The sequence below is a fragment of the Nicotiana tomentosiformis genome, chromosome 1 (genome assembly GCF_000390325.3).
Source record: "Nicotiana tomentosiformis chromosome 1, ASM39032v3, whole genome shotgun sequence".
Lineage (NCBI taxonomy): Eukaryota > Viridiplantae > Streptophyta > Magnoliopsida > Solanales > Solanaceae > Nicotiana > Nicotiana tomentosiformis.
The window spans coordinates 23,301,965-23,326,497 of NC_090812.1; the positions used below are offsets into that span (position 1 = coordinate 23,301,965).

The following is a 24,533-nucleotide window of genomic DNA, read 5'->3' on the forward strand; positions in this document are numbered from 1 at the left end:
CACTTGTGACACCAATTCTGGGATGATATTTAGACAACGCTATTATTATGGATTAATCACTACAATTCAAACTTTACTTCCGCATTGGTTCCTTTGTTATTAATTAATTTAAAATTATTTAAAAATAGTTAATATTATTCTAACATTGGCTTGCCTAGCAAGTGAAATGTTAGGCGTCATCACGGTCCCGAAGGTGAGAATTTCTGATCGTGACGAGTATGAATTAAAGAATGTAAAAAGACTGCAAAAATATTTCTATTGTCATAGAAGATTAAAGAAAGAAAACTGAAATGTGCTGACTGCCTGCATTACATCTACAGTGGAAGATGGAAAAAACAAAACTGAAAAAATATTTCTAGCATGGTATTATTTTTAAGAAAAGGTGTCTTTAATAAGATCCCAATTAAATGTCAACCTTCATTTTTCAATCAATTCACAACAGGTGAAAGTGCTTTGGTCGTGCTAAAAAAATGCTTTTCAATTCACATGTGCAATAGTTATACCCTACCATTTCATAGTATCAAATTAAATGGCCAATTTCAATTTACATTTTATCCGTTCACAAATTCACATAACAGCTACAGTTTTACCATTTAATAGGATCCTAATTAAATGTCCAGCTTCATTTTTCAATTCACACATTTACAAGTTAATTGCATCTATAATTTACCATTTAATAGAGACTTCAATTTTTCACATAGCAGCATTTCAAATAAAATTAAAATAATATTATTTTAAGGTAGAGGGTTATTTGGTCATTCAGATTTTGAAGGACAACAACAACAACAACAACGACCCAATAAAATCCCACTAATGGGGTCTGGGGTGAGTAGTGTGTACGCAGACCTTACCCCTACCCCGAAGGAGTAGAGAGGTTGTTTCCGAAAGACCCTCGGCTCAAAAAAAAAAAGATAAAATGACAAAAAGGAGACAATATTAGTATCACAACAACAATCATAGGATAAATAGGAACACCATGAAATCCAGAAGAACGATGCAAAGCAAAGGGAGACAATATTAGTAAATATTAGTATCACCACAACAATTATAAGAAAAATAGGAACACCATGAAATCTAGAAGAAAGATGCAAAGCAAAAGCGATAGCTAGTAAGTAGGACATGTACTAAAAAAGCGAAATAGTAAGCCACAACATTGCCACTAGCTATCTTAGACAAAAACCCTACATGGCTAGTCTCATAATGGTACGAAGTAAGGCACGACTCAACTACCTCCTAACCTACAACCCTAATGCTCGACCTCCACATCTTCCTATCAAGTGACATGTCCTCGAAAATCTGGAGCCTCGCCATATCCTGCCTGATCACCTCTCCCCAATACTTCTTAGGTCGCCCTCTACCTCTTCTCGTGCCTTCCACAACCAGTTGCTCACACCTCCGTACCGGAGCATCTGAGCTTCTCCTCTGAACATGTTCGAACCATCTAAGCCTCGCTTCCCGCATCTTGTCATCAATGGGAGTCACATGCACCTTCTCCCGGATATCATCATTCCTAATCTTATCTATCCTATTGTGCCCGCACATCCACCGCAACATCCTCATTTCTGCTACTTTCATCTTCTGGATATGTGAGTTCTTAACGGGCCAACACTCAGCCCCATACATCATGGCCGGTCTAACCACCGCTTTATAAAACTTACCTTTGAGTATCGGTGGCACTCTCTTGTCACACAGGACTCCAGATGCTAACCTCCACTTCATCCATCCTACCCCAATACGGTGTGTGACATCCTCGTCGATCTCCCCTTCCCCCTGGATAACCGAACCAAGGTACTTAAAGCTATCTTTATTCGGGATGACCTGCGAATCAAGCCTCACATCCACGCCCTCTTCCCCTGGCTCAGCGCTGAACTTACACTCCAGGTATTCCGTCTTCGTCCTGCTCAGCTTGAAACCCTTAGAATCAAGAGTCTGTCTCCAAACCTCCAGCCTCTCGTTAACACCGGCTCGCGACTCATCAATCAGAACTATGTCATCGGCGAATAGCATGCACCATGGCACATCCCCTTGAATATGGTGTGTTAACGCGTCCATCACCAGTGCGAATAAGAACGGACTGAGCGCAGAACCTTGGTGTAACCCCATTACAACCGAAAAATGCTCAGAGTCGCCTCCTACTGTCCTAACCCGAGTCTTAGCCCCATCATACATATCCTTGATCGCCATAATGTATGGAACCGACACACCTTTTTCCTCCAGGCATCTCCAGAGAATTTCTCTAGGAACCTTATCATATGCTTTCTCTAGGTCAATAAACACCATGTGCAGATCCTTCTGCCTCTCTCTGTATAGTTCCACCAACCTTTTAACAAGGTATATAGCTTCTGTAGTCGAACGACCCGGCATGAACCCGAACTGCCCATACTCATCTTACGCATAGCTCCCACGACCTCCTCAACCTCGATACGCCTGCAGTATCCAAAGTCACGGTGACTCTCGGAATGCTCCAATTCACCTAGCACAATATCCCGATCCCCTTCTTCATTCAGAAGTTTATGAAAGTAAGTTTGCCAGTTTTTGAAGGAGATTTTAGTAAAATAACTTTCACTAAAAGTAATATAGTACGATGATAATATAATATATGATAATATGAAAAATATGATATATATATATATATATATATATATATATATATATATATATATATATATATATATATATATATATATGGTACTCCATATGATTTCTTTCACCAAGATCTTTGCAGCAACTCCTCTATCTCTGCTATTACAGCCTCTTCATCTCCATCCTCATCGTAATCAAAGATGCTATCATCGTCAACTTCTTCTTCTGGTCCCGCTCCAACATCAGAGCCTACATTGAACATGATCATCCATTAAATAGTACTGAAAATGAGTTCTTGACATACAAGATTTGAAGCACAGACCTGAACCTGCAGTCTCCACATAATTATAATCCTCAAACAATTTCTCATTCAAAATTGACCTCACAGCTAAATCTGTACTGTCGCGGAGCACAAAGTAATCAGGGTGAGAAAGGTAGTAATGATGAGCCGCCATCTGATATGAAGGCATAAAGAATTCCATGATACTTTCTTCTGATTGATAATCACTAATTGGATTATGTCGCATTGCAAGCTCTCTTGCTTCACTAGTAAATGTTGAGGACTGGTCCAATTCTTGCTTATCATATGCAAGTGCAACTCCAAGCTCTTTCATCTTAAAAGTTTTACTCCAACAAGGTAATGAAACATTAATCTGATCACCAGTTTGTAAATATTTCCCAAACTCCCAGTGGCATAACAATGTCAACCTGTTGTTCTCTCCTGGAATGCCAATGAATGATGGGGCATAAATCCACTTAAGACCCTTTGTAATGTTTTGAACCTTGATGTAAAATGTATGCCCGCCCCCGAATTTATTGTCACCAAAATAGCGATATTTACGGGGACTAGAACGTTCATAGACAACGCAAATGTGCAGTACTGTTATCTCGATATTAGGAAGTGAATCGACATTCAGGGTCAACAACCTCTCTTCACTTTTGTTGCTGAACCAGCTTGGAACCTCATTTCCTGGAAAATAAGTACTGAAGATGCCAAATTCATAGAGTCCCTGATGCCAAAAAAGAAAGAAAAAATACTTTACATTGGATCTGCTCTACAAGTTGAGGAGAAAGTTTACAGTAAGAAACAAACTTACCTGCTGTACTGAATATGTCCTTTTTGTGTTAGTGAACCTACTTAATATTTCCACCACTGTATCTTGTCTGTTATCCAGCTTGAGAAGTCTTAGAGCATTCAATATTTCCACTTCAAAATAATCAATGGGCTTTAGCTTGAAAAGTCCTGAAATCTCACTTAAATTTTCACTTTCCGAGACATCTAAAAAGAGAGTTGACATTAGGTTGGGTAGATTTGTAACTGTTTCCAGTGAAGAGCATCTAACTGCCTTCAACGTAACAAGGCTCGGTGGAAGCTCTGGCAGAGATTGGAGGCTCGGACATCCATCTAACCAAAGGTCTTGGAGCAAACAAAGATTCTTTATACTCTGAGGCAGGTTATAAATCAGATTTTCACTTAGATTCAAGAAGCATAGTGAGGGAAGGTTACAGAGTTCAAATGATAGAGCATCGTCTGTTAAGTTGCATTTAGCAAAACTCAAGCTGACGAGCGAACTTGACAAAGAAGAGAAGGAAAAATGGTTAGAGTCTGGGGATCTTCTTAGGTTTGATGACCAAGTTTGCCAGAGGGACCTCCATGATTTCTCATTACCACCAACTGGCGCTAGCTGACCAAAATTCATGCCATTGGCCTGTAGAGTTTTCAAAGATTCTAGCTTGCCTAGCTCTATTGCTGATGTAACTAGTCTAGAACATCCAGAGATAGTAAATTTTTCTAAGGATTTGAGCTTACAAAAGCTTCCAGGTAGCTTCCTCAGATTCTTGCAGTCTCTTAAGTTCAGATATACCAGCCGGTCGAGGACTCCAATTGATTCATGAATCTTGACCAACTTAATGCAGTCTTTGAGGATCAAAGTTTTTAGATTGGGAAGTCCAGAAAAATCAGGAGTTCTTTTTAGGAAATGGGAATGACTAAAGTTGAGGATTTTTAATGATCTGAGAATCTGCAACATGAAGAGGTAAAAGTTAAGTCTGATTCAAAAGACAAAAAGGGAACACATTTATAACATACCTTGATTCTCTCCCAGGTTCTTTCCAAACAACTGTTTTTCATTTCAAGGGCAACCAGACCCTCTAGAGGGAGATCTTCAGGAATGGTCTTCATGTGAAATCCAGACCAACACAGTAATCTTAAACTTTTCGGAAACAAACTATAAAATCCAGTGAATCTTACATAACTAAGCTGGAGAATCCTCAGCTTCTGCATTCTGGAAAATGCATCAGCTTCAAATTCTTCACTGTTTGAACCCTCTGTATTGGCATCATTACAATGCTCCAAATTCTTACGGTGTTTCCTTGAATAGCCATGACCTAACAGACCAGTATCTTCATTGAGGAAATATGATCTGACAGATTTGACTACTTTGGACAATTTTGTGGACATTTCCTTGTCAAGAACTAGGCATTCAATTTTTTCAGTTCCCTGATAGAAAAACAACAATTGTTTATTCATTAGCGATGATTATAATGCTTACAACACACCAAAGAGTAAAAGAGTTACAGTTTTTTCACTCAAGATATTGAAGGAATCTCTGTATCTCCAAACTCTGCTTCTCTTCCAAGGCTCCCAAGGGGATTCTAGACGAATAATTTCTCTTCCCATATCTTGAATCAATGAATGCACTTTCAGCTTATCCTTGTCCATTTCGATCAGACATCTATCTGAAAGAATCTCAAGTCCTACTACTGAGAAAAAACCACATCCATCAAGTATTGTAACTGCATAATCTTTATCCTTTCCAACAAAGAAACAGACAATATCGAGGAATAGATTCTGTACATCATCATCTAGCAGTAAATCATAGCTGATTCTGAGTTTTTCCAGGATCTTATTGTCAGGGATTGCCTTTAGTTTCCTTAATGCACATTGCCACACCTCTATACTTCTGTCACAAAGAGAAGAACCTAAAACTTTGAGAGCCAAAGGAATCCCTTTACAATGAAGTATCACATTTTCTGAAAGGTCCTTGTGATCTTCTGAAGGTTGTTCTTTTCCAAAAGCATACCAACTGAAGATTCGAATTGATTCTTGAGCATTCAATGGCGTGACCTTATACATCTTACATCTGTAGACCTCACTAGCATCAAATAGGCGCTGATTTCTGGTTGTAATGATAATTTTACTACCCGGATAAAACCATTCTCGCATCCCAAGTACAACATTTAACTGATCTCTATCTTCCACATCATCGAGAACAAGAAGAATTCTTCTGCAACGAATGGCCTCTTGAATCTTGCTGACTCCTTCATCGACATTGTATATCTTCTCAACCTTCTTCCCCAGAACATTTGAAAGAAGTTGTCTTTGTAGACTTACAAGACCATCATGTCTTTCTGAAGTTTTATTTACATCAGCAAGAAAGCTGCTGCCATCAAATTTGTCAAAGTTCAGATTGTAAGCAGTCTTGGCTAGTGTAGTTTTACCTATACCTCCCATCCCATATATAGCCATAATATCAATACTAGTTGATCCATCTTGCAACCAGAGATTGATGTCTCTAACTCGAGAATCTATTCCAACTGGATGGAGAGCAACACTTAAAACTGCGCGATTTAGTTTTCCTGCAACCACCTTCACAATCTCTTGAATAAACTTTGACTCACACCTGAAAATTGGATTGTATTTAATACCATCTAAAGTCAGCAATAAAGCACATTCTCTGCTGTGGAACAATTTGAAATCCACTAATATAAAACTACCTATAAACATCAAGCTAATAAAAGTTTACCCATCAGATTTATTCTGTAAGACCATTCCTCCCAAATCAGCAACTTCTGTTAGAGCAGCCTTCCATTCCTTCACCTTCTGCAACCATTCCAGTCTCCTTCCTTCGGTCCCGGATTTAAATCTCTCTTCATACATTAAAAAATCTTGTTCAAAACTCCCTTTTTGTTTCCTGACCTCTGACGGATCCACATCATAAAAAACAGGCAGAACGAAACGTCGAAAAGCTCTCTTACTCTCAAGTATAAACACAAGTTCATCAAGGCACCTCTCTGAAGAGGTATACTCTTTAGTGAAGACAACAACGAGAATTCTTGATTCTTGAATTGTTTTCTGCAATTCTTTGCATCCCTTTTCATCTATCTCAAGTTCATCAACCCTGAATGTGCGAATACCAGCATTTGATAAAGCTGAAAGTAGATGATCTCCAAAGGACATGCCTATTTTGGTTGCCAAGCTCAAAAATGCATGATAAGCAAACTGAGTCATTTTTTTTTTGTTTTGATCAGTCACTGATAAAAGATTGTTTTTTGAGAAGCAATTGTTTAGAAGCATCGAAGAGATAAATAGGTGACTTCGGAGTTCGGACATGCAGGCAGTCTAAGAAGGTACATGCATTGTTTTTACATGTCAAAATCAACAAGGAATATATATATATTCTAAAATTTACATAACCTAAGGTCTACAGATCATTAACTAACCTAGTAAATGACAACAAATTGGCAATACATATTTGTAGTTATTACTACACAATCTATCTCTTATTTATTGCAAATAGATTTGGAAAAACCATGGTAACAAAAATGCTACTTTAGCACATCTCTATAATAGGACAGAGGTTCTAGAGTGAGAGTCCCTAACTACTACGTGCAACCTTTAAGTGTCAACCTTATGACAAACAAAGTGTTAAAACAATATGAAAATAGAACTACGTTTACATTTCAGCTTATATGACCATATTCTAGAATACTTAAATTGGCAAAATATATCTTAATTATTTGTTTAGGATTAAGACTTAGAGAAACATGTTTCCGGTCCACATTGGGAACATGATGAGAAACTGTCATTTAGAAAGTTTTATCTATCATAAAATTCATATAACTTGTAACATTTTCAAAACCTAACACACTTCCAATAATAAGTTATTTAACATATTCTTTCAATCCAGAAACTGTTGGAATCAGATATAAGAATCCCCAATGGGCATTCACTATATTTAATTTCGTTCCAACACAAAACATATTTGTTTGTTAAGGCAGATTAAGGGTCCACTAATATTGGAGATTTTCTTAATCCCATTCTTATCTTTATATTGACATTTAAAGATTAAAAAGGCTTGTAGGAACACCAGGCATAAGTATTATATGATCCACCTAGTTGGTATCACCTACCATCGTATTCGTATTTTGTTGTTATTGTTTTTATTATTACGCAAGAATATAAAAATGTTGCACTATTCTTCGTATCAACACAGAGTTTATAATGCAATAAAATGTTTATCCTATATTTTTTATTGTAGTAGAATTTTTTACAAATTATCACCCCTCTTCGCCAAATTAACTCCGCCAGTGTGGGCTTGCTCACATTGTCGGTCCCAAGCCCGAATAAAGGAAGAGGATTGCGGTAGACTAGCAGCGAGCGTAAAACTTGTTAATTCATGACGATTTCTCATACCAGATATTGATGTTGTATCGCCCCTCTTCGCCCAAATTATTGAACTAGCGGATGTTTTTGGTAAATACTTTTGGATTTTTAGACTTAACAGTCAAAAGGACACACATTGGTGAATCCGATTCTGATAATTGTATTCCTTCGTCAATTTTGGCATATTATTATTCCGACTCCATGTGAAGAGAAATTCTTGAAATCACATTTTGTGGTGCTACAAAACGATTGAAATAACAAGTCGAAATCATCCTTAAGCATGAAGTTTTAGCTTATCATTATTTCCCACTAAAAGGTAAAGATCCAGCTTCTATACCTCCTATTGCTTGATGCAAAGTAAATAATCAAACACATTATATATTCACTATGAATTAAGTCATGTAAAAATTGGATATGGTTTTGAAGCTCAAATCACCATCATTCAGAAGCTTATTTGCTATAATTATGAAAATACCCTTAAGAGTAAATAAAAAGGCAGCTCAGCTATATACCCTGCAGTTTAATTAGAAATATGAAAGAGGAAAACTGAGACTTTTGGAGACTAAATAAAATGAATGGTTATAGGTTACATTTTTGGTTCCTTCCAGTGAAACGACCAAATGACTGTACAATAAGTTGATGAAACATGCATTTACACCATCGCCCACCCAAAGCTGATAAAAAAGAAGAGGACTGGATGTACCTCTATAACTTACAAAATTGTGTAACTAACAAGTATGTCAAGCATAAACAATGCTCAGATATTATCAGGTAATGATTCTGATTGAACCTGACTCGCAACACTTTTGTATATCTTCTAGCTCCACATGATTAAGCGATACATTAGTGTTGGTTTTCAAAGGGAGAGAAGGCATCTTCACAAGTACTTCTGTCATCATGGGAAGAATCTTTTGAGGCCACCAGATATGGGAAACGTAGAAAGAAGTCCTACAAAGCGCCTTTTCAACGAATTACCTAGGTATGGCAATATTGCTATTTCTGGGAAATCTTGATAATATGGTCTTTTTGCAACATTAGGACCAAGTGCTGGGACAAGACCATCTTCCGACGTATGTGCACTTGGGAGGTCTCCTCCATTTGCAGCAATTTCCTGTTCCAGGAAAATTTTGTGAGAAACAAGAACGCTTTCAGAATCTACTAAGACAAGCTAAAGAGAAAAGTTACTTACATTGTTCTCTGTCAAGTAATTTGATAGACCCCATTGGTTCAACAATTTACACAATCGTTCCGGTTCCGGATCATCTGCTGATTCTCGACGAATAATTTCTTTCCCCATGTCCTGAATAAGTTGAGGCATCATCACCTTATTTTCGTCATCAATGCTGATGAGGGATCTGTCAATGAGGTTCTGAATTCCGACCGTTGGGTGCAAATCACAGTTCTCCAAAATCTTGATAACATCATCTTTGTCCTTCCCAACAAAAAAAGAAGCAATAAGGAGGAACAACCTCTGGTCATGATCATCTAGAGACTTATAGCTTATCTCAAGATTCTTTTGAACTTTGCTATCAGGGATTGCTTCCAATTTCTGTAATTTACTTCTCCATATTTCCATACCTCTCCCTGAAAGAAAAGAACCCAAATCATATAGGGCTAATGGAAGCCCACTGCAATGCTGTATTGCCTGTGTTGAAAGCACCTTGAACTCTTCTAAAGGGTGGTCTTGTGCAAAGGCGTACCAACTGAAGAGCTTTAAGGACTCATCATCCCCAAGTTCCTTAATCTTGAATAACATGTGCCTCTCGTGCGCCTTCAACAATTTCTCACACCTTGTGGTTATGAGAATTTTACTCCCCGGATAAAACCAATCCCTTGTCCCAATAAGTGAATCTAAGACATCCAGCTCTTCCACATCATCAAATACAATAAAAACCTTTTTGTTGCCAATAGCATCTTTCATTTTGACAATTCCTTCGTCAGCATTGTATATCTTTTCCTTTCTGCCTTTCAAAATACTTTCAAAAATTTGTTTTTGAAAATAAACCTGGCCATTTGGATGTTTCTCTGAGATATCTCTGACATTCGCAAGAAAGCAACTGCCTTCAAATCTGTCATAGTTAGAGTTGTAAGCTACTTTAGCAACAGTAGTCTTTCCTACGCCACCAAGTCCACAGATCACCCCGATGCCAACTTCACTGGATTCATCCTGTAACCATGAGTTAATGTCCTTCACTCGAGACTCTAACCCAACTGTATATGAAGGTACACAAAGTACCATCCGATCCAATCTTTTGAGTATCTCCTTGATGATTTTTTGGATGAATTTTGCCTCGTGCCTGAGTTGCAGCGCAAAAGTAAGAGACGAAACAAGAGTTGATGAACTTCTGACTGGTAATGCTAAAAGCACATACGAGTCATGATTATTCACAGACATGAGGAAGCAGCACCCAAGGGTGTGGCCTAGTGGTCAATGAAGTTAGGTTGAGAACCATGAGGTATCAGGTTCAAATCTCCGTGGAGGCAAAAACACTAAGTGATTTCTTCTCATTTGTGCAAGTCTTGGTGGACAGACTTACCTGATACCTATTGTTGGTGAGAGGTAGCAGGTAGCCCGCGGAATTAGACGTGGGCACGCAAGCTGACCGGGACACTACGGTTATAAAAAAACGATTATTTTGGAAGCAACAAAAAATATTGCTTCCTTAGAGATCAATGTTTTATATCCAAGAGTTCCTAGGTGCCTAAGTCCTTTACTTCGACTAGGTAGAGAGAGGCCTTACTAACTTCTCACATATGATAAGCAGGAGAAGGAAGGACGGGAAAAGAAACGGAAAAGAAAACACAGACACATCCCTGCACACCAAGAGCTCAATTTGGGCGCCACCATACCCCAATATAAAGGGAAGCACATATATGGAAAAGAGGACCCAAAATCTAAGAGAAGATTCACCAGCATTCTTGAGCATCAGAATGTGTTTGATGTTTTGCTACCTAAATATAAAGGTCATACTACTGGACAAAAAGTACCGAGTCCTATGATGTCTATGACGAACTCCTTTTAGAATCAACAGAAATCTAAATAGGGAAAGATCCTCTATTTTCAGTGGTTTGAGTTTGTAAACATTTAGAAAGCATCGGTAACGAGACTTCTGTAATGAAACCAATCAGTAGACAAACCGAGCAAAACATAGTTCTAGACAATTATCTATATAGTTCTCTACAAACATCATCACCCAAGATAATTTTACACAGCAAACTTAGCAATTTCTCACCCAAAAATTAGAGGTGACATATGGCTCTTAAGACTAATTAATCTAAAGCCAAGTTAAGGAAATGTCAGATGAAGAAAAAGAAATTACCGAATCATGAGAAAATTTTAAAAACACTCACCCGTCTACTTCTTTAGCTAAGCACATTCCTTCCAATTTAGCAACTTCTTTAAGAGCTAATCTCCACTTGTCCATCTTCTCCATCCATACCTTTCTTTTTTCACCAGTCTCCGCATTCCCTCTCTTTTCATGATTCACAAAAGCTTCAGCGAAACTCCCAGTTTGGTTCTCAACATCCTCAGGACTCACAGTATAAAACACAGGCAAAACAGTATGACCCTCTTTCTTCCTTCGGACAACAATGTTAACAAGCTCATCAAGACACCATCTTGAAGAAGCGTAGTCTTTGGATAAAACAATTAGGGAAATCTTGGATTCTCGAATACCCTTTTGGAGTTCAGATTCTATGTTTTCTCCTCTGCGGATTTCATCATCGTCTCGAAAAGTTCGTATTCCCGCGTTGATGAGAGCTGAGTAGAGATGATCAGTGAAGTTTTTTCGGGTATCTTCACCTCTGAAGCTCAAGAAAACGTGAAAAGAGTAACGGGTTTGTGTGGGTTGTGGGGTTTGTGGAGTTGCCATTGAAAATAGTCCAAGAAAATGATGACCCAACAGAGAGATTTTATGGAAAGTGATAAGTTGTGCAGAGTCAAAGAGGATGATGACCCAACTGAAATTTTGATGATTTGTGTGTGCTACTAAGAATGAAAACTAGAGAGCGAAAGGAAAATTCATAGAGGAGTAAAGTTTCGAGAGTTTTGAGGACTTGAAGTCAATGGAAATGCCGTGTGAAGAGAAAATGGCGAGGTTTTGGTGTGGGGGCGGGGGAGGTATTATACTGTTGTTTATTGAGGCAATTGCGTGTTCCAAATTTGGTCGGTATTTTATTTTGACTGTTAAATTTCTTTCCGGCTTCCTTTCCCCCCTTGTAATATTCGTTAGCAATCGCATATAAAGGATATAACCTTTTCGAACTTGCAAACTGTAATATACCAATTTGAGTTTTACGGTAGAATACTTTTTTTTTTTAATTTGCAAATGAGATATTTGCTCCCTTTGACAATTTGCACATTAAGTAGTGTTTACCTATATGGGTCGTTTGGTACGAGGTATAAGAAGGTATAGTGTTAGTATAAAAATTTAATATCACCTTAATACTTTGTTTGGTTAGCAAATTGATAGTATAAGTTATCCCGGAATTAAAATTAGTACCGGAATAACTTATACCTTGTAGAGGGTGGGGTAATTAGTACCGAAATAACTTATACATTTTTCTTAGAAATTATGCAATTATCATTTTTAATACAACATACCAAACAGTGGATAAAAAATAATACCAGGATAACTAATCCCAGCATAAGCCGTATTCAAACCAAACGACCCCTTAGAGTTGGCAAATGTTTAAGACTTACAAAGAAAGTAGATTTTTGAGCTTAAAAAACTCTTCTTCTGTTTTGGATTTTAAAACTCAGTTGTTAAATCTTTCAAAAACTCCAAAATGAATATAGCTTACTTTGGACTCTCTACCGCGCAGTACTATGAAGCTGAATCATCACTAAAGTCAAGTAAATTGTAATGCATTAAGCTTTGTATGTAGAACTAATTAATGCTATAGAGAATGTCAATTGTCCAAAATCCAAGAAAGAAGGGGCGATAGCCCATGGAAACGTAGAAATAACCCACAAAAACGAGGTAACCACAGTGTAAAGCAAACCGCTCTTTAATCTTGTTACAAAACAAGCTTCAAATAATTTGAGGCTACAAGTTCATGTTTGTTAAATGTCTTATTTATATGACTGAGAAAAACACGAGACTGAATTTTACTGTCATCCCCGTTCTTGCACTACCAATTCACCTGCACAATAATAAACTCATAGTCAGTTTTCAATCTGCCAATTCTGCTGCTAATTTATTCACCAAATAAAACAATACTCATGGACAAGTATGAAGAGATACAAAATATTTCCAACTTAGCAACGCTTGTGAACAATTTCATCTTGCTAAATCTTGTTTGTCTTAAGCACTCGTGTGGATAATTGGATATTGCTTAGAGCCAGGTTCTCTCCCTTCCCATCTCCTGCCTCAAAAGAAGCTCACTACCTAGCCGAACTAGTGGGAGCCTCCTATCTGGAGACAAAGACATACTGGAAACCTCTCTTCCCTCCTCTCCGTAGTTCGTAAAAAGTTGACATAATTGACAAAGGCATGCACTTGCCATCACTAAATCCATTCCCCAACAACAACAACAAACCCAGTAGTTTCCCACACGTGGGGTCTGGGGAGGGTAAGATGTACGCAGCCTTACCCCTGAACGGACAGAGAGGTTGTTTCCAATAGACTAAATTCATTCCCCAATGGAGGAAAACAAATGACTTGCCATTGTACTCCTTTTCTCTAAATACATAACAGAATTGAATGAAACATCGTTTAGGTGCCATTTGATTCACGGAAACCTTGCAGCAACTGTTCTAAAACAATGAGCAACTGAGATTGCAACCCAGCAAATCAGCCACATTCAGATATCATATAACATTTCCGCAACTCCTAAAAGCATTTAAGGTTCAGAGCTGGGTTGAGACGGAAAGATTTTCGTACGTTACCCCTTGCTCAGAATTAGCTTTCATTGATCATAATCATTAATTTGGCAAACAATGAAAACAAGGACTGTTGGAGGAAACACCGACACAGGAATATATATGGTTTTCCAATTCTTTACGGACAAAGATAGACTGGAGTCGAGTTACTAGCCTTTTAGAGAGTTTAACGTAATAGGTGAGATTACAATTTGGTTAAGTAAACACCATAGGGTTGACAACAGTAAAGCAGACCATACAAACCGAGTATGATGAAATTAGAAAATTATGAGCTGAGAATGTGAGTTTTTCAGTTTAAAAATGTAATATCATTAGGGAGATGAGTCTATTTGAAAAAGCTTAGAATATTATGAGCACAGCATGAAATTAAGAACAAAAAGAGCGCATATAAGCTGCGTACATTAAGTGCAATTAACCCCAACAAATAGTGCGGGATAAAACACGAGGGGAAGTGCTATACACACTTAGATAAAGACAATTTGGCAGGAGTGCTATAGGAGGACAGGATAGGAGGGTCTTTGAGACTTGAGAACTGCTATCTGCTCCACATTTATCTGTCATGTACCGGAACAAGGTTATACAAGTAAAACAGATGATTGGAAGACTTTTATAAGGAAAAAATAGTTCTGTCCAGATTTTTGTTTATCTTGTATATACTATTGGAATTGTATGTCTAAACAGCTGGATGTGGCTGCACAATGAATCGGCTTTTTTCCTGATGAGAATACGCCTCAATGCACTAAAGGCTACATTTGTGGTGATGTTTCCATGTACACCACTAGATGTATTTAATGGTCTGTCATTATAGTGAATTGTTACTAACCTCACACACTACTATTACTTATGATCAACAAACCACACTTGTCTCTCACGTATTGGTGCAATAAGATATAGAAGTTAGAATATAAATGATCCTCTCGTCTTGTTTTTATTAGTTTAATGTGTTAGATAAGTGGGAACGGAAAGTGCCAACAAGGCCAGACTCATAGTAGAGATAATTGTATACACAAACCAAAACTGTCCAGTAAGGCAGCAACATATTGTTCTGTTCCTAACTTAAGTTGATAACTAGTACAAGTAAAGGAAGTCACTTTGTAGCCCATAACTAACCATTATTTCTTTCCACAAAATGAGCAGAACTAGGAGTACGACAAAAGGAGCAGGCATTCGTGACACATGTTTGGAAATGGTTCTCTTATGTCTTACAAGACTACTCGGATGTAAACAAGTAACGACATATACGCAACTAATAAGGAGAAAAGCCTTTCTGTTTTTTTCCCTAGAAATATGTATCCGCTATTTTGATCATCTTCTTTTGAAAAAGAAGTTAAGGCCTTAATAAAAGCCACTAGGAGAATCAAAATTTCAACAGGGGAGTTGGGATAGTTTCTGTTAGATATACAGCAATTGGCATTTTCCTTATCTTTTGCCTCTCTAAGGATGTATCGGACTCTTTCAGGACATTGTATCAAAATTTTAACAAAAAACAAGGGAAGAAACTTGAGAGGACTCGTAATCAATGCTAAATCGTCGAAAAGGCATGGTTATGTGTTGTGCTAGAGAACAACGAAAATCTCAATCAAATCAAATCAAATGACACTACAGAGGCATTTTTTCACATAGGAAAAAACATCTCAATCTTTACAACAGGGACATATCTAACCGCTTGAGTATATGTATAAGAAATCAAAAACCAAATTGCCCCTTTGACCATATCAGCTCTGATTGCACAAGAAGCAAACTTCCAGCAGCTGGGGTGAGATAAAGGACAAATGAAAACTGGTGTACCTAATGAGACAGATTTGGGACTTGGGATAGTTAATAATAAGATTTATGCTAAAATTGATGTTCCTGGTAAAGTGTGCATACAAGGAATAATAAAAACACAATTGGCATAACTAGAGTGCTTGAAAGCAGTATTAGTGGACACTACATCAATCCCAATTCATTACACCAGGAATGTATCTAATCACTTGAACTGTTTTGCATCAATAAGACCTAATTAATCAAAAGGTGTGACTTAGTGGTCAATGAAGTGGGTAAGAACCATGAGGTCTCAGGTTCAAATCTCAGCGGAGGCATAAAAACACTAGGTGATTTCTTCCAATCTATCCGAGCCTTCGTGGATAGAGTTACCTGGTACCTGTTGCTGGTGGGAGGTGCGTGGAATTAGTGTGCGTGCAAGTTGGCCCGGACAACAAGGTTATAAAAAAAAGACCTAATTAATCAAAATAAAATTAAAATGTGTCCCCCTTTTCGATCAGTGGCATATCAAAGAGACCCATTTCATAAAGATGAAAACTTTCACAAACCTCACCTTTTTAAGCATATCAAATCGGATTTCACGAACACACAGACTTCAAACAGCTGGTTGAGGAAATAAAGGAATGATAAAATCAGAAAATGAATCGTACCAAAAGAGACGATTGGGGATTCATCTCAGTGAGAGTGAGAAGCAGCGGCGGAAGAGGTGGAGTGAGAAGGGGCAGACATCTTGTTGTAAGCAAATTCGCCGACGCAGTAGATGGAGAAGGCGACGACGGCGATGCCAAGGCCAGGGAAAGCGTGGCGGAACTGATTGGTCAACATAGGATGCTTCCTCCACTCGTCCCTCCTCCTGAAGAACTCTCCAGTTGTTCCCAATGGTTTCCCCATTTTCCGATCTTTTGCTCTCTTGCCTGACTTCACCCAATTTGATTGCTGAAAATGAAGTGGAGCACTGCCTTTGAGGACTTCCAAGATTGGTTTCTTGGGCTTGGGCCTTTATGTGGGTGGGCACTATCATAGTTGGTCCCCTTGCACAAATATGATTATTTAGTGTTATGCTTAAATTTTAGGAAATTTTAGCTCCTATAATAAAGCTTTACACCTTATTTATTATAAATAAATATCCTTTTAAAATATTATTTTCTATAAATATCTTTTAGATTTTATAGCAAAATATGTATTTATGGTCGCTTCCTACTGTTTAGCCATTAAATACGCTAGGTAATATTTTTCCCTCTCCTACTTTCTGTATACAACTTAACCACGATCTCTCTCCACCATCTCTCTCAAAACGCCAGTCTCTTCTCCGTGAATATAATCACGATTCTCCACTGATTCATCTCCATTGTCTCGCGAAATTTTTAATTTTTTTTGCTCCAAAAAGTTGTGGTAAGTGTTAAAGTTGATAGATTTTCACTGGTATCGGAATTGAATGGAAAAGACAAGACAAAACGAAATAGAAAAAAAGATAAAGGAGAAACAAAGATATGGAGAAATACAAGTGCATATCTCAGAATTTTCAAAGCAGAAATGAGAGATTCACTACCTGGACGACCCAGAGGGCGTCGGTACCGGCGGCGACGCCTCACATGGCGGCGGCCTGGATATCGGTGGATTGGGGACGGAGTTTGGAGCTGAGGAACTTGAAGAGTCTGTTACCATTATTTTCATTATATTCAACATATCTCGTTGTATTCCATGTATTTCATTGTATTCACGAATTTAGTTTTTTCTACTTTTTCAATATATTCACTGTATTTAACTGTATTCAAGTTAATTATATAATTTCAAAGCTTCACTTTATTTCATTATTTTGTCCAGCAGTATATATTCAGCAATATATATTCAATGTATTGTAGAATGTATTCATATATTTTTTTAATTAATATAATTTATGTATTCAAGTGTATATATGTATTCAAATGTATCTGCAGTATGCATTCATATATTTTTTCACTGTATATAACCTGATATACTTCATGTATTCAATATATTATATATATTTAATTATATTCAATGTAATTATATAATTTTAATATATAAATCTATTTGTAAAAGATACCACTAAAAATATTTTAGTAAAGATACCACTAAAAAAAGAAAGGATGGATTGAATCTATGAAGATTGCTCTGTTTTTGGGGTGTTTGTCGGCTAAGAATCTTTTCTATAACTGAAAATACAAATTCATTCACTTACCGTTAAACAGCTGAAGACCTTTTTTCCGCAGATTTCTATTACTGTATTCACGAATACAGATCGCGAATACATATGAATACAGTCTATGTTTAGCTGGACTTCCTTATTTTTCGCCGAATTTTGCTACTGTATTCATGAATACAGTAGGTTGAATACATCGAATACACTCTATAACAAGTGAAAGCATAGCTATAGGGAGTAATTAAGTAAATGGTAGCTATAGCAAGTTAATAGCCACTAAACAATAGTCATTTCTAAAAATTTCTCTGAATTTTAACCTCGTAAAATAAAACATGTGAAAAATAACGGGTCATTTTCATATATACCCACATTTAGATACACAATTGAAGTTATACTTGTATTACACAAAATTTTACAAAGTGTAGCTCTTTGTATATGAAATAGTTCAATATCTTTAATATAACTTTACAAATCAAACATGAAACTCTTCCATCTTTCAAAAGCAATTTCAAATATTCAAATGTTAAGTAGTTCTCTTCCATGCAATTTCAGAATTCAAAATGCAATTTCACAAATTTCTCGGAATATTTAATTATATTCTAAAAAACCAGAGGGAGGAGAGAGGGAGAAAAATGAGAAGGGTAGGTATTCTTTGGCTAAAATGTTGGTAGGAAAGTATCCCCAACTTCATGTACTTGTTGTCTTCATTCAATTTGAAGGGATCACTCTATTTTACTCCCTTTTAACTCTTCATTGGTTGAGCTGCGGGAGTGAAGTACAACAACATGTCTACTCTTCAATTGGGTGTCACCCTTTCTTGTTCATCTCCAATGTTCTTGCCAAGTCACTCTCTGACGCCCAGAAACGGCTTTCCCGCTCCAAAAAACAACTCTTTAAAGAATCCTTTCCGCTTAGCTCATTGTATTTGCAGAACCTACAGTCATGGTGACCCAAGAATGACTCTTTTCAAGATCACTTGCACTGCCACCTCACCAAACCTAAACAAGGTTTGTTCTTTTTTTAATACTAATGTTACTCATGGTTTATTCTTCTATTTTTGAGTTAGAAAAGGGGGACAAAAGATTGGATTTTGAAAATTGGCATTTTTAATTTGCAGAGCACTGATGCTGTGGTGGAGGAGAAAAGTGTTTCTGTGATTCTTCTTGCTGGAGGGAAGGGGAAAAGAATGGGTGTAAGTACTTACTCTCCTCTTTTATATTTATGAATTGAAGGGGGAAACAACTTATCTTGTTGTTTCCCATTACTTTCAATTATGTTTGATTTACAGTTTTCCTATCTTCTTGCTTGTGTTGTTTAAGAGTTCAAAAGATTATTGCAGTTGATGTTATAATGTTGCTAGAAACTGTCCTCTTTTGAGCTCTTTGCATATTTGTATTTCCATATCTTCATTATCTACAGTGATGAATATTCTTCTGCCGGATAATGTTTTTATTATATTTTGTCTTAATAGGCAAGCATGCCAAAGCAGTATCTACCACTTCTAGGCCAACCAATTGCGTTGTACAGGTAAACCAAAACTGGTCAACTTCATTCAATTATTATAGACCTGCCAAACTAATTTCACAGTGCTAGATATAACCTAGAGATTTCTGAAATTTATGGTGTGGTGGGAAAGCCTAACGTTTGTCCATATTCACATTGGCAATGGATGTATATGTATTGCTTGTAAGTTGTAACAAATATAGCAGCCTGGTCTAGCTAGTGACACCACAAAATTGGTAGTAATAGGCAGGACCTCTTCGCTTCACGGGCTAGTTTGAGTTTTACATAACCTGTGTGTGAAATGGTGCAAGTCATGAGTGGTAAATATGAAGAGAGGTGGTGGAGAGAATTTAACAGTATTGAGACCACAGTTTGGAGAGAATATTTCTGTATATACGCAACCAGTTCAATCACATGTTTGCCTTTGTGGGTGACAATATTATTGGAATGTTGCAGTTTCTTCACTTTCTCCAGGATGCCTCAGGTGAAAGAAATCATTGTCGTATGTGATCCTTCATATCAAGACATTTTTGAAGGTATGAACTTCAAATATCTAGTGTGGGTGTGTAGCCAAGAGAAAATTGTCAAAGAAAGCAATGAACATGCACATAACTTTCTTATTCAGATTGCAATACCTATAGGCATTTTTGCAGACACTAAGATGATTGTATAAGAATTCTTCATTTATTTTATAGATGCCAAAGAGAATATCCAAGTCGACTTAAAATTTGCATTACCTGGGAAGGAAAGACAAGATTCTGTATACAGCGGACTTCAGGTACGTGTCATATGCTATCTCAGATGGTACTAAGTCTCATACTTCCAACTTTCAAAAGCAAAGTTGCTCATGTTTGATAACTTAATTTTTCTACCTTTTACCAAAGGCCCTTTTTCAGCCTCTATTTTCCAGAATATGTAGTTAGCCAAATATTCAGTCGTAATTTGCATGGTTGGTTATACTTAGTAGATCAACTTCTGGGAGGGAGTATTGAACTAGTGTCCTGTAACTTGGCTTCTACAGCTGATTTCGTACAGAATAGTTCATGTAGCAAAAGTTATTAGCTAGTTATCTAGTAGTTTCTGTTTCATTTGGTCTCCTCTGAGGTGCTAAAAAAGTTGGGCTCTTAAGTAATCAGTCCTTGCTGCTCCGTTTTTGGCCTTAAGATTCTTTTATCATTTTTCTAATCCGAATAGGAATTATCTGAATCAGAGTGTTTGGTGCCAGTGGTGAAGAGTTATTTTTTGCTCAAGGACGCGAATTAGAATCCAGTCTGCTACATTTTACAAAAACATTTACTTTCTCAACAAAAAAACATAGGAGTTTTCTGTTGATCTCATTCCAAATGCTATTGAAATAATTGATTTTTTAGGAGAGAACAACAAATGTCTAAAAGCTTACATAAAAGTTACCTTTTCCATTACATTTCATCTTTCTTTGGTGGTTTGGATGTCAATATCTGGTCTTGGGTCATGTTGGTTCAGTTAAATTTCTGGTGAAAAGCTTTTGCATTCACTAAAGCTGAATGTGAAATATCTTCATCTTATCTTGTTCAGTTGTTCCACATTGTTAAAATTATATCGTCAGTATGCTGTGCAGTATTGCCATGGTATTTCTCAGTAGTGATTGTAATTTTTAGAAGATGCTGATGCTTTGCATGTCAGGAAGTTGATTCAAACTCCAAACTTGTATGCATCCATGACTCTGCAAGACCTCTAGTATGGACTGAAGATGTAGAAAAGGTTTGATCACTGCATGAGCTCCTCCTCTTCCTTTATATTTTCTTTTGGCTTTCATAAGAGCTTTCTGGTATCGTGGGAAGTACTCCAGTCGATAATATGAATTCTGCAGATATCCATCTTCTTTATCTTTAATTCTTCATCATATAATTTGCTGATCGTTGAATTTTATATAGGTCATATGTATGTGTAAGATTCTGAAGGACTAACCTTCCTTTACTTATTTCAAAGAATCTTCTTTGCAGGTCCTGAAGGATGGTTGGCTGGTTGGAGCAGCAGTTCTTGGCGTACCTGCTAAAGCAACAATCAAAGAAGTACCTTTTAATTATTATCAGTATCCTTACTATATCTGATTTATATTAAAATATGAAGCTGCAGGTGGCCGACCATCTCATGTGAGAGAACGAAATGGTAGAAAATTGAAGCATGTTCTGAGTTTTATGTAGCTTTCTCTGTTAGCAGATATTCAAGCTGATAGCTGCAGTTAGAGACTAATTGCTCTAGCCTTTTTGCTGTGGAACTAATAGGATGACACATTACCTGTGTTCTTTTTCTTCTATATTAATTTGCATAATCTCCTTAAAATGTTTCAAGTGCTTCTAAGTTATAGCATGGTGCTAAGTCTCAATTTGGTCAAAATCTTTTTCATTTTTATCATTGACTAGTATTCGTTATCACTATTATCACCGTATGGTTATTTCTATTTGATATTTGTTTAAAAAGAAGTACTTTAGGCTGTGCTGAAGTTGCCGTATAATATTATTTCTCCCTTAATTTCTCTTGTTAAAAAAACTTAACTTAGGTGTAACAGTTCTACTAAACTTTTGGGGAGAGATCAAGTGTTTGTTTATTCAGTTATATGATATGAAAAGTAAGACACATTCTATAAGACCATGACCCTTGTTATCCACGCTTTATATATGACAGTCAGATGAACTTAAATTTGGTATCTGCTAGGAAACTTAACTGTAAGTCCTGCCCGTATTTGATTTGACTGGCATCAACGTAAAACTGCTGACAGGAATATTGATAAAGCATCTCGTTTGAGTGCATTGACATTGCACATAAGGTCTTCCTCTTATATTCTCTCTATTGAACTTGGTTCTGATGGATCTACTAATTTTGTTTCAACTCTGGTGCAGGCAAACAGTGAGTCTTTCGTTGTCAAAACTCTTGACAGGAAAACTCTTTGGGAAATGCAGACACCTCAGGTAGTAAACATTTTTGTTTTAGAATTTCTTCTTCACCTGCAGAGACCGTTCAACAAATTTGTCTGGCGCAGGTAATCAAGCCTGAGTTGCTTAAGAAGGGTTTCGAGCTTGTCAACAGGTAATATTAAATTCATGTTTGAAACATTTTTGACGTTCAATATTCAACAAGCTCGCGTTTCCCACTTTATTAGAGTTATTAATGAAATTAAATGGTATAGGATGATGTCCAAATTTCTTCACCATGATTACGCAGAGAAGCATAATTTATATTGACAAAAAGCTTGAGAATGACAAGCAGTTTGAAACATGTTTATACTTAGGTGGCACGAGATTACACCTTTCTTTTCTAGGTTAGAGATGGTAAGCCTGGGGTTAGCAACAAATTTGATCTCAAGACCTTCAAATCTTGGTTAGGGCCTTTGATACATGTTTCTTTAAGTGGACGTCATTTCTTCACCGCAGCATTACCTATTTGCTTATTATGTCCTCAAAATCCTTCTGATTTGCAAAGAAATAGAAATGTTGTAACATTACTTGATTAAAAGATAGTACTACATTTTCTTTTTTGGCAGGGCCACCACATATTCTTTGAAGTAGATAGTACTACATTTTTATCTAAAGGCAAAATACATAAGTTACCTCCTGAACAAAGGACCAAAATCCTGTTACACACTTTTTGCGGACAAAAATCACCTTACACACTAATTTGAATGATATATGGATATGTCTCCCCCCCCCCCCCCTGTTTGTTACACTTTTTGAACCTATGCATTAGTTATGCAAGCATTAGTTATTATCGTATGCATAACTAATACATAAGAAACCATGGTATTAACAATGCAATGGGTTTTAATGCATGCATAAGCTTAGTTAAAGAAAAAATTGTCCTTCAAAATTTATGTTTGATTAAAATATACTATTATATTAATGCAAGTTTGAAATAATCCAAGAAAGTGAGAAATAAAATTATATCCCTAGTAATAAATAAATACTTAGCATAATTTCCTTTTTATAAATAAGTAGTCAGTTCTATACTAAAATATTGGTAGACAAATCAAATAATTTTTTTAAAACCTTTTTCATATAAAAACATTCATCAACATATGTTTCTTTTAAAAAGATAAAGTGATGGACTGGTTATGAGGGTATTTTTGTAAACAAATAATTCTTTTAGAAATTGTACAATGCGTTAATACATTAAACCAAACAATGGATAAGAAATATGTCAGCATAACTAATACCATCACAACTAATGCAAACTTAACTAATACTTAACATTACTAACACATCATATTCAGTATTATTCTTATACACTCTACAAAACAACCCCTAATAGTTTCACATTACTCATCATTTTGATGAGGTCATAAGAATATTTGTCATAAACACAATTAAAAGGAGCTTAGAGGGTCCCTATTTAGCCCTTCTTATTTGATTATTTATTTTATGTTTCATGTGGCCTTTTAGGGAAGGACTTGAAGTAACAGATGATGTATCAATAGTAGAGCACCTCAAACATCCTGTATACATTACTGATGGCTCTTACACTAACATAAAGGTAGCCAGTTTAGCCTCATTGTCTTTTTCGTTCATATTTTCCTGCTACTGCACTTGACCTTCTTTTGGATGTGAAATGTTTGCCTTCGTCCTTGTGATTTGCAGGTTACGACACCTGACGATTTGCTACTTGCGGAAAGAATATTGAACAGTGAAGAATCTTAAACTTTTTAGTTTTGTTAGTTTTTCTTCCCTCTTTTTTTCAAACATAATATTTCCCTGGAAATTTGTAATCTCCTATTCTATAGATGAAGTTACCCTTTCACTGGTTAGAAAGCTTTGCGAGTCTTGTGAAATTCATGGGAAAAGAAAGTATCTCCCCAGATTTCAGCAACTTGGCAAAGCTGTGCAAATAATGAAAATTTATTAGAAAGTCACCAAGCTACGGGAGAAATATGTTTAAAGGAGAAAGCGGTGAATACTGGAAACAGTATTTGTATTGTTATTCACAACATAAAAATCTATGTTCAAGTTGTTCACAGCGTAATAACTTACGTATTATTATCTTTACAAAACTAGTCCACCTAACTAAAGACCTTAGTGTAGGTTGCATACTGCAAATACAAGATATTTCCTGCAACTTGAACCTTAGGTTAAACAAATATTGTTTCGGTTTATAAAGATGGATTCAAGATCCTGTTAAAAGTTGGTTCCATTTTACAAACTCACATCCCACCATTTCTATTT

At 36.6% G+C, this 24,533-nt stretch overlaps 3 protein-coding genes across 3 annotated transcripts; 1 reads left to right on the forward strand and 2 right to left on the reverse strand.

Moving 5' to 3' along the window:
- Positions 1-2,697: 2,697 nt before the first annotated feature.
- LOC104101885 (disease resistance protein RPP2A-like) lies at positions 2,698-12,163 on the reverse strand. Its single transcript, XM_018772672.3, has 9 exons — positions 11,381-12,163; positions 9,219-10,326; positions 8,928-9,140; positions 6,390-6,985; positions 5,162-6,266; positions 4,673-5,083; positions 3,681-4,604; positions 2,906-3,593; positions 2,698-2,832 (listed from the first exon to the last, which is right to left on the reverse strand). The coding sequence occupies exons 1-9, from the start codon at positions 11,899-11,901 to the stop codon at positions 2,708-2,710; spliced, it is 5,691 nt and encodes a 1,896-aa protein (XP_018628188.2). The 5' UTR covers positions 11,902-12,163; the 3' UTR covers positions 2,698-2,707.
- An 831-nt stretch (positions 12,164-12,994) lies between these two features.
- LOC104101884 (NADH dehydrogenase [ubiquinone] 1 beta subcomplex subunit 3-B) lies at positions 12,995-16,646 on the reverse strand. Its single transcript, XM_009609422.4, has 2 exons — positions 16,328-16,646; positions 12,995-13,174 (listed from the first exon to the last, which is right to left on the reverse strand). The coding sequence occupies exon 1, from the start codon at positions 16,566-16,568 to the stop codon at positions 16,353-16,355; it is 216 nt and encodes a 71-aa protein (XP_009607717.1). The 5' UTR covers positions 16,569-16,646; the 3' UTR covers positions 12,995-13,174; positions 16,328-16,352.
- A 1,851-nt stretch (positions 16,647-18,497) lies between these two features.
- LOC104101883 (2-C-methyl-D-erythritol 4-phosphate cytidylyltransferase, chloroplastic) lies at positions 18,498-24,223 on the forward strand. The gene is made up of 11 exons (XM_009609421.4): positions 18,498-18,845; positions 18,956-19,030; positions 19,310-19,365; positions 19,798-19,877; positions 20,037-20,119; positions 21,004-21,081; positions 21,324-21,392; positions 22,221-22,289; positions 22,361-22,407; positions 23,757-23,847; positions 23,952-24,223. Exons 1-11 carry the CDS (start codon positions 18,624-18,626, stop codon positions 24,009-24,011), a joined length of 930 nt encoding a protein of 309 aa, XP_009607716.1. The 5' UTR covers positions 18,498-18,623; the 3' UTR covers positions 24,012-24,223.
- The last annotated feature ends 310 nt before the right edge of the window (positions 24,224-24,533 follow it).

Coding starts and splice junctions, on each gene's coding strand:
- LOC104101883 (XM_009609421.4), top strand. CDS start 18,624: ATGTCTACTCTTCAATTGGGTGTCACCCTTTCTTGTTCATCTCCAATG. Junction 21,082..21,323: donor GGACTGAAGATGTAGAAAAG/GTTTGATCACTG, acceptor TCTTCTTTGCAG/GTCCTGAAGGATGGTTGGCT. Junction 22,408..23,756: donor GGTTTCGAGCTTGTCAACAG/GTAATATTAAAT, acceptor GTGGCCTTTTAG/GGAAGGACTTGAAGTAACAG.
- LOC104101885 (XM_018772672.3), bottom strand. CDS start 11,901: ATGGCAACTCCACAAACCCCACAACCCACACAAACCCGTTACTCTTTT. Junction 6,986..8,927: donor GCCTCAAAAGATTCTTCCCA/TGATGACAGAAG, acceptor GTACCTTCTTAG/ACTGCCTGCATGTCCGAACT. Junction 3,594..3,680: donor GGACATATTCAGTACAGCAG/GTAAGTTTGTTT, acceptor TTTTGGCATCAG/GGACTCTATGAATTTGGCAT.
- LOC104101884 (XM_009609422.4), bottom strand. CDS start 16,568: ATGGGGAAACCATTGGGAACAACTGGAGAGTTCTTCAGGAGGAGGGAC.